The sequence below is a fragment of the Leuresthes tenuis genome, unplaced genomic scaffold (genome assembly GCF_036924035.1).
Source record: "Leuresthes tenuis unplaced genomic scaffold, fLeuTen1.0.hap1 SCAF_3, whole genome shotgun sequence".
NCBI lineage: Eukaryota > Metazoa > Chordata > Actinopteri > Atheriniformes > Atherinopsidae > Leuresthes > Leuresthes tenuis.
Genome location: NW_027325357.1, coordinates 18820594 through 18838452, shown reverse-complemented (window position 1 = coordinate 18838452; position 17859 = coordinate 18820594). Strand labels below are relative to the sequence as shown.

The 17859-nt window shown below is 40.2% G+C and overlaps 1 protein-coding gene across 4 annotated transcripts in view; it reads right to left on the bottom strand.

Moving 5' to 3' along the window:
* The window catches only part of scn8ab (sodium channel, voltage gated, type VIII, alpha subunit b), a 46627-nt gene that overhangs the window by 13397 nt on the left and 15371 nt on the right, over positions 1-17859 (bottom strand). Inside the window, exons 6-20 of one of the 4 annotated variants that reach the window (XM_072382313.1) lie at positions 17543-17634; positions 14034-14255; positions 13780-13843; positions 11479-11620; positions 10293-10499; positions 9922-10203; positions 7595-7951; positions 6009-6141; positions 5504-5742; positions 3683-3856; positions 3103-3459; positions 2825-2998; positions 2373-2666; positions 624-741; positions 380-534 (exon numbers count right to left, since the gene is read on the bottom strand). In XM_072382313.1, the coding sequence (XP_072238414.1) occupies positions 380-534; positions 624-741; positions 2373-2666; positions 2825-2998; positions 3103-3459; positions 3683-3856; positions 5504-5742; positions 6009-6141; positions 7595-7951; positions 9922-10203; positions 10293-10499; positions 11479-11620; positions 13780-13843; positions 14034-14255; positions 17543-17634 (3010 nt within the window). The remainder of the gene's footprint in view (positions 1-379; positions 535-623; positions 742-2372; positions 2667-2824; positions 2999-3102; positions 3460-3682; positions 3857-5503; positions 5743-6008; positions 6142-7594; positions 7952-9921; positions 10204-10292; positions 10500-11478; positions 11621-13779; positions 13844-14033; positions 14256-17542; positions 17635-17859) is intronic. The other 3 variants (XM_072382315.1, XM_072382314.1, XM_072382316.1) reach the window with 3 other exon arrangements.

The following is a 17859-nucleotide window of genomic DNA, read 5'->3' as shown; positions in this document are numbered from 1 at the left end:
GCCACAGGCCTTCTCTCTATAGAAAGCTGCAAACCTAAGCTGGATTTCCCTGGTTGAAAGGTTGGTGCATTACAGCACTTTGCTGTCCATTAGCAACAATAATATCAAGCGCAGCTGCAGAATAACTGCAGAAGATGCTGTTGCCTGCCCACTTCCTTAGAAAAAGATGATGTTTACCTTCAATGAATGAATGTCACCTGCATCTTTTTACATATTCTCTGAATGTATTTTCCCCACTGTTGCTAACTCAATTTTCCTTACATAGGTCATACTGGTGTAAACCCAACTCTGCTGCGATGAGCTTCATTATAATAATGGGTAAATGAAACAGGCACTCTTGTGTGTCTGTGTGTGAGCTTCTGTTTTTTAGTGCGTTTACCAGGGCTCCACTACTGAGCAGGATCATAAAGATGATGAGGGTTTCAAACCAGGTGTGTTCTACGATCAGGTAGCAGGTCTTCCTCAGAAACCACCAGTGTTTTCCCCAGCCGTGAGTGATGGGGACATCACAGCACTTGTATTTGGCTATACATTCTGTATGACAAATAAAAGCATAACTGCTGAAGCAGATATATTGTGCACTATCAGCAAAGACACGGTATAGGATAATTGTCACCATGTACCATCGGTCCAGCAGGCATCTGGGTCAAGGTATTCCTCCACAACTTCAACCACTGCCACCTCCTCCACGTCAGGCTTGATGTCTATTGTGCTGCCCTCAGACGAACTGGTGTCATCCAGCTAGGACAAAAAGGACCACAATCAACCTCTGAATTGCTCTCTGGATGTTAGATGCTGAAAGCATACAGTATGTATGCGGCACAGAGCCAGTACAACCATTACTCTAATGCCCCTGTGGGTTTAAATGCTTGCCATGATTTATTGCAAGAGGTATACATGTTGCAGCCATGTAGCATAGCTGTTTTTCCTTCCGCTATTATGTATTCTGCAGCATTATTAACAGAGTACCATGGAAAGAATGACAGTAGATCTGACCAGTAATTGATTACACTGTCAATGATGGCCATTGTTATACTATAGATTGTTCAGTGATGAAGGATTATTGTATTTCTTATGAGAGAATGAACTATGTTATGCATGTATACGCACATTAAAAGCAAAAAGAGAAAAGCAAAACGCATGAGAAAAATAAGTTATACAATGTATACAATAATAAAAAAAAAAAACTTAAATCACTTCGCTTCACTTGATATTCATTTGATTCATTATATTAATGAATAAAGTTTATCCAAAAGGAAAAAGTGTAATTTTCAAGTTGTTTGACTCCACCAAGGTATACTGCCAACACTGAACCAGAAAACTAAGAAAGCGTCACATGAAAAAGTCATTTATATCAACTGCAGCCCAATCCAAAGCCCGGTTTTACAGCATAAACATTTGTAATTAACTTCCATCAGTGCTACAATAAGTTGTATCAAGAATGAAGGCTTGTGCTCTTGAATCTTAACACCACAGCTTAGTGAAGCTCAGCTTTATAAATAAACCATGTCATATTTAAACAGAATGCAGAAGAAACTATTGAAAAACCAGCATAACAGAAACCTTATTCTGGTAAAGTCTGCCCACACAGCCAAGAGAACGGCATAGCATGATATGAGATCAAACTGTCACAAAAGGAATGCATTCCTGCTCTCTTCATCTTCCTCTCTTTTCTTAAACAGCCAGTTGGATCTGTTTTTCTGACTGGTTGTTAGCAGCTCTCAGTGCATTTTCTCCCCGCAGTGTACCCTCTGGGTGGATGTGGTGCAGAGAAGGTGGTTGTGTGGTCGGTTGAGGGAGCCCTATGGAATTTGAACCTGGTGCAGATACAGTAGTGATGCAGCTGTTTTATTCTCTGTCTGCCTACAACAAACCAGGTCAAGGTGACCTGCATATCATACGTCTTTAAAAAGCTTTGGTTCTGGCTTGTCCTTCTCCTACATTGATAATGAACATTAGACTACGTTTCTCTTTCTGTCGCTTTGTCGGACTTGTCTCTGTCCGCCTACTGTCTTTGTCTGCGTGCTCAGCACTCAGGATCCGTGTTACAGTGCTCCTGTCTAAATGGATGTTCTGAAATGTCAGGTAAACTAAATGTTTTCTACATGGCAGCTTAGACTAGTTTTGCTTACCTTATATCATATGATGATGTCAAGTTTTTGATAAGCATGCATAGTATGTAGTGAAAATAACTTAATTTGTAATTAAGTTAATAAACAAAGAGATTACCACAGCAATGCCTGAATTGGCCTCAGGTTTTCAAAGTAAAAGTGCAACATTGTTCCTCTCTGGTGGGCTAAACGTCACTCGAACGATCAGCAAAGCACAGCACTGATGCCATTCTTACACTCTCGGATATCCTTTCTACTCACATCTTTACTGTTTTCCACATCCGATTCACTGCTGAAGTCCTCTGTATTAAGGTTTTCAAAGTCCGACTCGCCAACAGCGATAGGAACACACACAGTGAGGTTGGGGTTGTGGATGAAGGACATGTAGTCCTCATCAATCATGTACTTTCCCACACTGCTTCCAATGCCGCTGGTGGTGCCGTTGCCATTTTTAGGATAGTCCAGCTCACGATTGATGTCCACTGTGTGGTTTGCAATGCAGTTGAGCTTCTTCTCATACATTTCATCCAGAGGCTTCTGTTCATCCTCTATTGGCTGCTTGTCAGAGTGGCAAAATAAGATGGAGAAAAACTCAATCAGAAAACATGAATACCATCATCGAGCTGTCTGACAGAGACACACATTCATCTGACAATAGTCAAGTCAAACAATCATGAGCTGCTCATTTTTATATGTATCATATCATGACGTACCTTTTTGAGCACTGTGGCTATAAAGACCCGCATGTTGACCTTAAACCACGCAATCCCTTTCTTTATGCGTGCAACAGCAAGCTGGAGGTTGTTGGGTTCACCATCATCATCTGTGGCAGCAAGGTTATCTGCACTGAATGAGCTCAGCAGCAGGGCCAGGAACAAGTTCAGCACCTCAGGAAAAAACATCACAAAATCTGGAACCCTTGCACCCACAATTCATCAAAGCTACTATATCTTTGCATCATGCACACTATGTAATATGTATAATTTCTTACCACAAGGTTTCCAATGACCATGACCATCATGAAGACAATTAGGCACATAGTCTGCCCCGCCACCTCCATACAGTCCCACATGGTTTCAATCCACTCCCCGCACAACACTCTGAACACAATCAGGAAGGAGTGAAAGAAGTCGTTCATGTGCCAGCGTGGCAGCTCACAGTCTAGTGCAATCTTACACACGCAGTCCTTGTAGCTTTTGCCAAACAGCTGCATGCCCACCACGGCAAAGATGAATACAATGATGGCCAACACCAGGGTCAAGTTACCCAGAGCTCCAACTGAGTTGCCAATGATCTTGATCAGCATGTTGAGCGTGGGCCATGATTTGGCGAGTTTGAACACTCTTAACTTCAAGGAAAACAGAAAACACAACAATTTTCGATTTTGCATTTAAAAAAACACAATGTAATGTTTATTATTTGCAAAGCTGCCTCAAGGCTTAAACTCAGCTAAACTGGGTGAAAGAAATTTCATTACGTCTGACACGTTCATCTCACATGAATAATATATGCTGAGACATTGTCAGCACATGTCTCTTCCTCTTTTCCTTTTTTGCCTCTTTTCCACTCACCAATCGGAAAGACCTGAGAACTGAAAGACCCTCCACATCAGCCAGTCCCAGCTCAACCAAACTCAGGGTCACAATGAAACCATCAAAGCAGTTCCAGCCCTCCTGGAAGTAGTAGTAGGGATCCATGGCAATCAGCTTGGCAAACATCTCCCCAGCAAAGATGCCGGTGAAAACCTGTAGATACATGCCGAATAAAACAAAGTTTAAAATGGGTCCAGACTGCAGTCACTCAATAACTTTTGATTTACATAATCAAATGAAGCTAATGTAACCTAATGGGATTTTACAGGGATTTGGTGGGACAACCGATGACTCTATTTAGTTCTGTAAAAAAAGCTTTCTTTTGTTAGTTTTTTTCATTATTGCCCAATACAGAACTTAAAGTTGCTCAACAAATGCTTTTCTTTTCATAATTTACCTAATCTTTTCAGTGGGTGTCAGGTCTTCACTGCAGACAGGTCAGTTTAGCACATAACTCTGTCATTAGAGAATATTTCTGTTGGGATACGTGCAGAATGTGGTTTGGTGCTGTCTTGCTGAAATAAGAAACCTAGAAGAGTAGAAGATGGCCTTTTCCTAATGGCAAAAAACGCTCCTTATCATTCCCCATCAATAGTGTTTTCAAAGACGTACAAGTTATCCATGCCTTGTGCACCCCCATCTGATAACTGATAAAACATATTATCTCGTGCACTGAGATTTAACTGGATTCTCTGAAAGTTTATACCAGGATTGTGGATGATAATAATCTGAAAGTTTACACTGAAAAAAAAAACATTTTCTAAAATTATTGTAATTGCTTCCCATGAAGCCTTTTACAGAATAGTGAACCCATCCCCGTCTTTACTTGAAAATTCTTAGCCTCTCTGGTGTGCTCTTTTCAAACATGACAGTTAACCTAATTAGTTGTGAGCAGCTCCACCATTTTTCTTTTTTTTTTGTTTGATTTACTTGTCTTTTGTTGCTCCAGTCCCAGCTTTCTGAAATTGTGATGCTGGTATCACATCAAAATAAGAACATACAGTATTCTAACAGTTACAAAACTTCCACTGATATGCCATCTTTGCACTATTTACAATTCAATATGAAGTGCTTTGTATTTCTGAGCCTTTTCCCCACCATTAACCAAACAGCTAATCATGTGTTCAGTCAGTGCTGCAGAGGACACCCAATGATTCACACTGCACCAGCCAACATTCTACGCAGACTGAGTTCAATTCCTGTTTCACTCTGGACGGCATACTAGTGCCAATGACCTCATTTCCTGTCTTAGTGCTGACACAGAGCCAATACCACTGCACTCAGACAGCTGTGCTCCAATGATATTTGAAAGCAAGGGCAGAGCACAGACAAATCAAAAATGTCTGCTACAGATGACATTCCTATATACCCTGCCAAAGCATTTCTGAACAGCCCTATACATGTCTGTGTATGGAGATATACCTATACTGTAAGTGAAAAAGAGTTTGACAGGTCAGTCAGACAGTTCAGCACAGTTTTGGGAATCTGCATGCAGTGGACAAAGGGTAAGTGATCTAAGTGGAAGTGATGAGAGACAGGGGAGCAGGATAGATGGCGACATTAAAATGGAACTAAATCTTTAATGAGACCCCATCTGATAACTGTATATGGTCAGCGTGTGAGCTCTTAAGTGCACGTATTAAATGATGCATCGATGAATTGGTTTAAGGTTACGTTAGCAAAATCTGCAATGCCTTTGTTACTCCTGGGGGAGTAATGAGGTTAATGCAGGAACAAAAAATACAAAAGCAAACAGAAGTAGTGCATGAGAGGCAAAAAGGGGGAATAACAGTTTCTCACCAGGTTGCCAACAGCCAGGACGCCTTCAAATTCCTCAGTCATGGGGTAGTGCTCCATAGCCATGAAAAGGGTGTTGAGCACAATGCAGATGGTGATGGCCAGGTCAACAAATGGATCCATGACAATCAAGTAGACTATGTGCTTGATCTTTAGCCACATGGGGAAGCACTCCCAGATGAGGAAGATGTTAGCAAACTTGTACCAGCAGGGAGGACACTTCCTCTGAGACTCTTCCAACTCTACAAAAAGACATGAAGAAGAGAAAAGAGTGATGTTTAAACCTAACTATAAATAAAGATATAGTGCAAACATAGTTGTAATCATTTTTCAGTTATGTCTAAATAAAATCCAAACCCATACAGCATTTGAGAGACAGCACTGGCCCATAAGCTGTTCCCTCTATATCTAATGTACACATTTATAGAGATACTGTACATCGAACATTTAATGGCCAAGGATTATACCATTTTCACAAGGGAAAGGGAAATATGTGCACGAGGCGTACCCTCTAACAGTGTGTTAGTGACCACGCTCATCTGACTGTTAGCACGGTCTTTTCCTTTGAAGGAGGAGTTGAGCTGATCCACAGATACCATGAGAGAGCCGGAGTGTTTCTTCTTAATCTCCACGTCTGTGGTCTGTGCTCACAGAAACATAAGATGTCACTCTGAGATACTAGTGAACATATACTCAAACGCACTTTAAAACTAATGCTCGAAAAAAAATCTTAAATCCATTTTCTGCTCGGAAGACAAAAAAATGACTGACACATTCCTTTACATCAAATCTGCAAATTACACTGAACACTTCTAATAGGTCATTTAATTTGCTCACTTGAAACGTTTCCTGCAATATACCACAAAACATATTTCAAATTCATACAGTAAATTCTCAGATCGATGCCTGAATTCAACAGAAGAGAGAACTAGGTCTTTATGTGAAACATTTATTTTCATAATTTCTCCTAAGAGGGACCCTCATTAAAAAAGTGGCATTCATTTGAGAATTTACGAAACAATTTCTAAAATCCTTCAACATATACTGTGGAAAACCATCGCAAGATTAAACTGCATGCAGAGGCATGCATGTCATGTCAACAGAGGGAAATTCGAGGCATCATCTGCTGCTACACCATGCTATATTCAGGGAGAGGCAAAAAGGCAAAAGCAGATCAACTGGTTGAGAATAAAAGAGAGGTCTACCATGCTAGATACAATTATGAGAAATTTTGTTATCGAAAAAAAAGTTCCAGGTATGTTGTTGCACCATCCAGGGTAAAGAGCAGAGGGTAAATAAAGACAGGAAGGAGAACAACAGCAGCAGAAAGAGAGTGTAGATGAAAGAAGATGCAGAAAGAAACAGAAATGAGAAGCTGAAATATGGGACAGAATCAGTCCAGATGTCGAAGTCCCTAAGAGTGAAGGGAAAGTAAAGGTAAAGGTTTCTTCTTGGTCGTAAATTGTTTAAACAGTTTGGTTTCTATATGAATGACAGTGAGGGTTTAGAGCTAAGTGTAGTGGCAACCAAGAGAGGATGATCTTCACAAAATAATCATTATGTTTGTAACAGTTATTTTGTGGATATTGTTCTAGATCAGGGTTGTCAAACTCCGGTCCTCGAGGGCCGCTGTCCTGCAGGTTTTAGATGTTTCCCTGCTTCAACGCAGCTGAATCAGATCAATGCATCATTAGCAGGCTGCTGCAGAACTTAACAATCTTTCGGAGAGATCAATTTCATCTGAATCAGGTGTGTTGAAGCAGGGAAGCATCTAAAACCTGCAGGACAGCAGCCCTCGAGGACTGGAGTTTGACATCCCTGTTCTAGATTGTTAGGGCCTTTTGGAGCTGTTAAAGATAGAAGAAGTGACGGAGGAAGGTCATTAGATTATTAGAAGTGTATGTGGCAGCGTAAAGTGAAGTTTTCAAACAGAGTCTAGATATTCAGGGAAGGAAAAGAGAGTGACTGAGTTTAGAGAAAAGAGGAACAAGAGCCAAGGGGAAGAGGCTGTAAAGGAGGAGCTGCAGAGACCAGGGCCACCACCACCACCATCATCATGCCTAAACTGTATTGGTGTCCCATGGACGTCCTTACACTGTCATCAGTGGCTGCCTTATCTATTTTCACCTCAGGCAGAAGCCGTCTGCCGGGCCCAGGACCGATGAGAGACACTACGCCGTTGCAGTCCACTGTGCTGTTCCTCTTCCCTCCAGAGTGAGGTCCCAGCGGATGAATCCGTGATGAGCCTTGGCTGTAGCCACTGTAGCTGTTGCGACGATAAGGTATAAACAGGGAGCCTCGACGGTCTTCGCTCTCCTCCACCGTACTGTGCTCGTCGTCTGCAAACTCGTTCTCCGAGCCCATGTCCTTGGAGCGGCCTTTGAAGCTGAAGATGCTGCTGCGGCTGTTGTGGCGCGACATGAAGGGTGAGCCAGGGATGCTAAGCAGCGACTGAAGAAGGAGAAATATACGAGGAGAAAGACAATTAAGGGTTTATTAAAAACAGCAGGAGTTAATCAGTTATGACAGCTGATAGAATCAATTGGTGGGATACTAAAACCAAGAACCAGAGGACAGAGACAAACGAAAAGCAGTTTGGATAAAAGCCCAAACATAACAACACAAGAATAAAAATACGCTATCCCGCTTGTTGAAAAGTACAATTTTGACTTTTCAAATAACTAAACAACAGACAGTATATTTGGCTTTATACAGATACCAAGGCTGCAACAATATTCCACAGGAATAAACTACCTGAACAGAACATTTCCCCAAATGTGATAATTGTATTTCAGCATACTTTGTGTTTTTGTTAAAAGAACAAACAGCAATCAAAGCTTAATGCAAGTCATGGAAATGGAATGCAGTTGTTTTGTCTGGTCCTCTATGTTATATCAAAATGGGGTTAAGCTCCCAAAAAAACCCAGTTTGCTCTAACTGGTCAGCTTCGGTGACCTTATGAGATCCTACTTTTGTTTTTTTAACATACAAAACAAGCCTTTCATCGCACATAGAGTCAATATAAACCCGAGTGCAGAAGGAGTCATCAGTATTTTTTGCTAATTTCACAGAAAATGACTAACTCTAAAACATCATTAAAACACTCATATGTACTTTGTTGTTGTTATTGTTGATCGAGATACTGGTGTACAAGTTAAATATACTCCCAGAATATGTGTGAATTTGAATATTATTGAATATTGAACTTGATTTCATGGGGACTTTAAGTAACCAATCATCTTATTGGAGCTGAAACTCACAAGGGAAGCCCAGTTGAATAAAATCTTTGAGAATAAACAAACCACAACAGACTGGTCAGTGAAGAGAGGGCAGAACAAAATGAAGCACGCTCTCAATTTGGAACAAACAACACAAGCAGCCCCCTGACTGACATGGCCAGAAGAGCCTCAAGGTAACTGTTGCTTCTGTACATTGGAAAGCTGACTGTTTGCCGATGACATTGACTCACAGAGAGACGCAAACAAGGACACAATGAGTTAGAAAACCCAATCTGAGTGATGGAGATCAAAAAAAAAAACTATGGAGGAAGAAAGCAGAGTCCAGTTGACGAGAATAGCAAGATCAAGTGTGTGAAGATCAACCAGGTACAATGGAGATTGTGGTGGAATTCATGTAAGTACTGCACATCATTGGAGGAGGATCCTCTCCTGTGATTACAGCTTTTGTGTCAGTGTAAACAGCATGACATGTTTGATGGTTAGTTTGAGTTCCACCCTCTCTTATGCAATGATTTACTGTATTCCTATTGTAAACACTGGTTAATAACAGTCATTTGAAAAAATAAAGCCATCTAAAGGCAGCTCTGGGTATCTGATGCATCTCCCATCTTTTCTGCATTGTTTACTTCACACTTTGCTTGTGTTGTACAAACCACTCAAGTCAGTCAAAAAAGAGGAATATTATTCCATTACGTAATTGTTATCAGGTGGAGCCCATATAACATAGTTACAACTAGCTTCATATGAACCAGCCACTAGAGTAAATGATTAAATTAATAATAACATCTTTGAAATAAAATATTTATTAGTATAACATTCACGGAGGTCATTTATTTCCACTAAGTGCATTTACTTTTGATGGCTACCTTTTTTTTCCCAATAATACTTGATCTGAAATCTGAACTTGAAAGGGTACAGCAACTTAAAGAGGGCTGCAGTGAAGAAGGATAGTTTCTGGGTCAGTTAAACACCTTGTCCAGGCAGTATGTAATCATACTCATTCAGTCAAATGACTGCAAGACTGGTGCAAGAAGTCAGATTCTTTCTAACTTGAGTTCATGATGTCTGGGCAAGCCCTCATTTCCCCAACCACTATGAGCTTATAGTTCCCTTGTCGAAATCTATCAAACACATCATCCTGCAGTAAGCTGATGCAAGAAAATGTATAGTTTTACTACTAACCTGGTTCATGATGGACGTCTTTCTCCCAAGTCGACTTCCTGGGAAACGAATGGTGCTTCTCTTGCTGCCGTCATCTGACTCAGACTTAACTACCTTCTCACTATCTCCTTTTTCTTTCTCCTGCTCTTTCTGGCGCGATTTCTTCTTGCGATTGCGGCGCTCTTTGGCACTCTTGGAGCTCAGCTTGGAGACCTCAGAGGAACTGCGAGACAAGTGCCCCCCTCCTTCATCCTCTAATGCGGCCTCTGACACTGAAGCTGCAGATGTTGCTATAGCAGCAGCCTGAGAGGTAAAAACAATTACACACGATAAGTATAGGACATGTTAAACAGGTAAAGGTGTTTACGTGTGAGAGAAAGATTAAGACTGACCTGTGTCTCCTCCTGTTGCTTTTTGAGCTGTTCCAGCATAGCCTTGAATTCTGCCTCTTTTTGCTCCGCCTCCTCCATTGTGGCCTGGTTCTGCTCCTCATAAGCCATGGCCACCACAGCCAAGATGAGATTCACCAGGTAGAAGGAGCCCACAAAGATTACCAGCACAAAGAACACCATGTAGGTTTTCCCTGCAGCTCGTAGAGTCTGTGACAAAGCGCGTAAAAAAATTAGAAGGTCCCAGAAATCTAACATGCAAGAAAATCCTTTTTAAATCAATAGATTGTCCAACTGGAAAAATATAGGTGAAATGCATCTTAAGATGTCGTTTATGGTCTAGGAGTTTCTTTAATCAGTACTTTCTCATTTTGTAAGAGGTATCGCTTGTATGTGGTTAGTATTTCTGGTGCTTCAAAATCCAATTGAAGGCTTTCTCCGGGAAAACCTCCAGACACAAACAACCCCTTTTAATGCGCACACACATACACACACACACACACACACACTCACACACGCACACACACACGCACACACACACACACACACACACACACACACACACACACACTCACACACGCACACACACACACACACACGCACACACACACGCACACACACATGCCAGGGCAGAGTCATCGTAGTGACGTTTAGCATTACAGATATTTAATGCACTTGTGTCTGAAAAAATTTACAAAAACTAAGAAGGCTAGGGTGAGCATTAAGAGGCTTAATGACGACTGACTAAAAGTTGATTTTAAAAAGCTTTATACTAATTGCTTCAAATGTGACACATCCAACCCTTTTTATGAATCCTGATATTCTTAAGATATTTTCTCAGCTTGAAAGACAAGAAAAATCCTGTTGGCAAGTCACACAATCCTAGCTGCAGCCTTCCTGATCAGCTGTCCTTCCCTCCCTTTTATTCAGAGGGAAAATTAACTGAGGGGCTGCAGCTGAGATGCATTTTGCTGATTCACTCAGGTACAAAGCTGATGAATTATTAGCACTAATTACAGAGTTGGTAGTTGCAGAGGACTGGGGAGGCTTTCATATAGGGATATACCATGGGTGAAAGAAGATGCAATGACCGTAGTTTCTTTACAGGCCAATATTGTCTCTACTGGTTGTTTACATATCAATTAGATAAGGAGTGGAGAAATAAGAATTAGGGAAAAGACTGCTTTACCAGCATATAGAGATTTTCCCAGAAGTCTTGTGTCATGAGGCGAAAGAGGGTGAGGAAAGCCCATCCAAAGCTGTCAAAGCTTGTGTAACCATAGTTGGGGTTCCTTCCAGCTTTCATGCAAGTAAAGCCCTCTGGACATCGTCTGGAAGGAAAACACAGCAATACAAAAAACACTTTAATATTCCACTGAAACTAAACACAGTTGGCATCATCAACTAAGATGAATTTATGAAACTACAGTATTAAATAAAATGTCTAATTATAAGTTAACCAGGAGAAAAAGTATTTATTAGTGTGTGGGATATTGAAATGATGAATTAAATATTTGATGACCTTGTCAAGAGTAAGCAAGTCTTGTTCATGAATAGTGACTTTTTTACACAGCGAAGAATGTATTCAAGACTCAAAATAATTAAATCAATTAATTATAACACATGATTGCTTGGATGTATAACAAAACATTAAACACTTCCTTTCAGTTTCCTGTCTTTTTTCAATATCTGAAAAATATTTGGCCTAAATATACTACATTAAATGTTATTGACGTTCCCCTTTTAATAATTTGCCAACATTGCTGCTGAGAGGCTTGGTATTAACCAGCAGATAACACAAAACCCTGTCAAATAAGTTTGGACCGATTTTAAATATCAGTGTTAAGGTCTGTACCAATGGAGGAAAGGAGGAAGGTCATTACTCTTAAACAAGTGCCATATTGAAAAAAGTGAGCAAGAAAGCAAGAGACCAGAATGAGCTGCATGCCAGTGATGTGGAGAGCAAAGATGCGGAGAAAGCTCGTTTGCTCAAATATTTTCTGAAAACCACTGGCTGTAGTATTGTCTGACTACAGTTTAGCTTATTATCAGCTTTTTAATTGATTTTTTTTTTAATTAATCTGCACTCAATGATTGGCAAAGAATATCTTGCTCCAATATCTGTTTCACAGGTGTACACTGGCTGCAACAAAAAGCCTAAAAACGGGCTTGTTGTCCACAGAGCCAAAGTCATTATAGGATACTTAAATTACAATGGAAGTAGGGCGTTAACTGTGATTAAAAGAACTGCTCTGCTGGGTTGTAATACCAGTTGAAACCAACACACTTCGCCATATTCTCTACAACACTTTCAAGGAAAGAAACGAGGCAATTCTATGTGTGCTTGTTTTATGAGACACGCATGGACAGAAGCTGTACAGTAATAACATTACAGTTAATATTCCACAACATCTTTTGTAGTGGGCAGCTGAAATTTGAAAACAATGAAAATTTGACCCGGCTTAAACGGAATGAACAATTTCATTACACGTTCGAAGACAGCGCAAATGTCTTGATTAAGTGTTTGCGTGAGTCTCCAAAGCACAGGTGTGAAATGGTCCATCTCCCTGTTGGTCTCTGTAGGACAGGGCTCTCAAGGTTCATCCATCCAACATGAGACTATATTTTTAATATGTTCTAATGCTACACATCCATTTTCTTAGGCAGTCAAAACCAAATATAACTGATGAAGGTGCGGCAAAAGAGGAGACTGGCACTGTCACTCTTGGCAACTTTGCATTTTCTCTTGCCATATTTAATTACTTTTCAGACCCTCTCAGTAACTTATTTTATTTTTTTCTCCTAAATGACAACTAACAATTTAGGACGAACATCACCGGCACTTCCCTGCAAGAGCAAGGTCTCTCTGCAGGACTGTATATTCTTGCCTCGACTCTACTGCTCAGTGAAAGGCAGCATTGCCTGTTAGCTGCTTGCACATGCACAGTGCCGTCCTTGTGTGTGTGTGGAGAAAGGATTTGAGATGTTTTGTCACTCCTAACCCTATATAGCTGAAATCACTGCCCAGATATTGTCTTTGACGTATGTGGATAGTGACTTTGTCAGATGATGCAGCAGTAATAACAACAGAGTTTAATTAGAGCAGAGTGGCAGTCTCAAAATGCTATGACAGTTACTGCGGATCGACGTGTTGTGTTAATGGGCTGCTTTTCAGTCACAATGGCCACAAAAGCAACATGATAACTCCCCTGGTAAAAAAAATGTCACATCAAACTGAAGTAAAACCCTAAGAGCCCTGCTCAGAGGATATGGCTAATGATTGCATGGACTGAAAACTGCTCAGTGCCTGTAAGAATGACTCTTGAAGAACAACTATATTGACATCTCAAAGGAAGGTTGTATGATGCAATGAACAAACAAGGTCGATCATTGAGGGCCTGAAAGTTTGCAGAATCATGAACTTGTTTTGTGCTTTGACAGCAGAGGTTTAGAAGACTCAAATATAGCAGACATTTAGTGAGATACTCACCCAGAGTCCGAACTATTTCCACATATTAGAGCATCCAGCATCCCGGGGATGAAGTAGAAATTAGCTATGAAAGACAAAAAAATAAAGAAACAAACAGGAAAATTCTTCGCCACTGCCTATTACTTGAATTAGTTAATGTTTTGTTAATATTTCATATTGGCAAGGATGGAAAGATTAAGCATTTCTATTAGCAAAAAAAATAACAGATATGTCACATGCCATTAGTTTCCTCAAATGCCAAAGGTTTCACTTACAGTCATTCATGATATATCTGTCCCAATCGAAACCTCTGGTTCCATTTTCCAGGTACTGGCCAGTCATGTTGATTGGCCAGAATACACATTTATTCCGAAGGTTCCCCATGAAGAGCTGTAGTCCAATCAGAGCGAAGACGCTGAGACAGAAGACAGTTAAGATCATCACGTCCGACAGCTTCTTCACCGATTGGATTAGAGCGCCAACAATGGTCTTCAGACCTGCGAATTAACACACACATAGCACACACACATGCATACAAATGTGCATGAATGCACAAACATGGAAACAGACACACTCACATACACACGCACACAGGCACCCACATTCACACACATAGACACATACACAGATAGACACAAATAAAATGTCTGGCATATTTTTGCCTGTGTGAGAGCTGTTTTGGTTTGATGGCTGAATTTCAGAATTGAGTCAAATCACTCTTGAAAAAATGTCATACTTAAATATCTTTCAAAAATATAAACGCTGTAGAGATCTGAATGTTGGCTTCCGCATCATACAATCATACATACTGATTAGTTTTACACCCTGATATACATAAACCTGATTTTAAATCTTGTTTATCATAGCATCACGTAGATGTAAACTACAATATTATTTAGTTGGAACATAACACATTTCTACAGAGTGGCATGACAGCAGGGCATATAAAGGAAAGATCATATAAAAGGGGGCCCCAATTGGGGTGTGAAAGTTATTTAGTGTCTATTTTTCTGTGCTAATCTTTTAGCTGTTGACATCCATTATTCATTCCATGCTCACTCTGATCAGCTTAGTCCCACCATTGTTTTTAAGAATGAATAAGGTATAATTCTATGGCTGTACAGTAATGGATGCAGAATTGCCAATGCTGAGTCTTCTAAAATCAAAAGCTGCATCTGAAATGCCACAAAAGCTGAGGATATCAACCAGATTCTTTCATATTATTTTCTGCCAATGTTGAAACAAGTTTGTTTTTTTCATTTGAGAGATTTGTTGGTCTGTCTTTACTCTCGTTCAAAGCGGGTGGGGCTCAGTTGTCAAACTGTAATTTACATGCAGTACCTTCCCTGCACTGCAGTGGCCCTGATGTGCAAAACACAACAACAAAGTGAAAATCATGGGAGCATTTTAGATAACTATTGTTCTGTCAAATGTCTTCATTGTGTTTGGTAAATGCTAATTCTGTAAATTTGAATCTGAACCTTTTGATTGTTGATAGGTAGATTGCTCATTTGGCCAAACCATTGTCAGTCAAGTCTCATCAAGCCCCGTCCACACGAACAACAGCTAAATCTGGCAGAACTTTGCACACTTATAATTTTACTATAACTAAGAAATCATTCTAAGTAATCTAATCAGAACAGTATCATGTTACGTTTCAGACAAAACTGTTCTTAGTCTGCTGTCTTCTTAGAATATTCAGTTTTGGTGAGGTTGATGTATTTCATGGTATTTTGAAGAAAATGTGACTGTCAAAAAGAGATATTTATGGAAAGAGGCAATAAAGTTGTGGTTGTGTAGCATATGAATTATATTGTAGTAATCACTCACTGATTTTGAAATAGCGCATCAAGGTGAGTCACAGATACAGAAATTTCATTCAGTTTTTCTTTTAAAAACACCACAACAAATATTAAAGCCATATGGGATGTTTCCATCAGAGAGAGACATCTTCACTGGTATTTTACATATTAACATAAAGTATATTCATGTAGATCATTTTCCATTTAAGGAAAGCAGTCACCCCTACAGTTACATTTAAGATGCATCGGGAGGGGAGAAACGAAATCCTGTATTGCTATATCCTTTGACCTCTTCTGTCTATCTATGGAAACATCCCTGAGCAACGTCTGCTGATAATTATGCTGCATCTAACAAATCCACATAGCATCACCACAAACAGTGCACAGAGCCAGGCTTAGCCGGGGAAGCAAGAAGTGAAGAAGAGAGAGAGAGGGCATGCAAGGAAGATTTGGAGCCTGTGGGGGGTGGAGTTTGGGGTCAATGAGAGGTTGCATGCAGGTCATTTAAACGCCAAGGCTGAAGGAAAGGACTTTGTCAGCATCACCCGTCTAAACAGTGATGATGACCTTGCTTGAATTAAAAGAACAGTCCCCAGCCCAGGCGTCCCCCTGTCCTACTCTCACGGTGTCGTCTGAGACCTTGAGACGGTTTAACCCACTGGACTAGTGAGCAGTTTATGTTGGACAATGAACTTACTGCACTGCACTAAAGATGTGGTATGTATGTGTATATGTATGTACAGTGTATAAAGATGTGCGTATAAGTGCTGAATTACAGAAAATTAATGTCTGTGCGATTATTTTACAAGCAGTTCAATCAATTTTGTTTTTATCAGCATCATTCTGGTGCTCTCACTCCATATTCTTGTCAGACATATGGACCAGTAGCTAACTACTGTGCCCACTGATAGTGCAGTACATGAAATGGATACATTTTTAAAGCCATCAGCTCTCCAAAGGACATGTCCAGACACTTTCTTAGAGAATTTGGCAGATCTGTTCTTCTGCTGTTCTGTTCTTGGAGAAGTTGTCAAAGTTCCCCTGTGAATCAAAGCTGTCTCAGTGTTTTTTTTTTTGCTTATTTTTATTTTGTTGTTGTTGCTGTTTTTGTCATTTTGTATTTTCCCTGTGATCCCAAAATCAATCAGAGATGTAGCGATCAGGGCTCTGCGGACACCACTGAATCGTTAAAGGACTCATTGTCCTTATTGAGAGCATTGTGTTTCGAGTTGTTGACTATGAATGAGCCAACAACTTTGAAACGAGTCAAGACAAGTGGTAGTTGCCTCTCTGATGATATAAATTTTCCTTGTACGTGTTTTTGATTCATTAATATGTTTCTTTTTCAAACCCATGATGGAGAAATGTCTAAAAAAAAGTAAAGGAATCAAAAAAGAAAAAACAAACAAACATCTGGATTGTAAATCTAATCAATTTTAGGACTCAAAAAAAGAAAAAGAAATAGACTCTTAAAGTTAAAAATGTGTCTCAAAGCTTCATGCAGCATCAAGATATCATTACATCAGGCTTGGCAGTCTTACAAAATAAAAAAAGGCTAAAGGCAGCATCACTGGAATTTGGGCCAAAGCATGAACACAAATTATTTGTGCAGTAATATGATAGATGGCTCACATTATTTTCCTAATCATTTGGCCATTTAAGAACTCATGTTAACATCCTAAAAGTTTACTCCTGAGAATGAATTCCCTTAAAACCCTCCTCTAAGTTACCCCAAAGTTTGGGGCATTCATTTCTACTTCACTGCAGGGAAAAATGTACCCAGAGATAGATGTGCATGTGACCAGAAGACTGCCAGTAGACTGCGAAGCCTATCAAAAATGTATTGCTACCATTTTTGATTGTCATGACACAAAATAGAAAAACATCCTGTTTGTTAAAAAGAGAAAAGTGAAATCAAAAGAAATAAAGGAAGCTTGAAGAATATTGTAAGCTCAGCCTTAGTGTTTAAATGGGAGTCTCACCTGGAATGACAGATATTGTTTTTAATGCTCGGAGAACCCTGAACGTTCTCAGCGCCGAGACATTCCCAAGGTCCACAAACTCTGTTATATATCTGTAACAAGGTAGGATGACACACAAAACAGAACCCCATGACACACAACACACACTACAACAACACACACGCGCATGTTTGAGCAAGAGCACGACACCAGCACCACCACCGAAGACCAGGAGGGGACACCACGGTGGGGGAGAGAACACCTGTCCGACCAGTGAGAAGAAGACGAAGGTGGAAGAGGAGAAGGAGAGGGACTGAAACAAAACCACACCTAACATC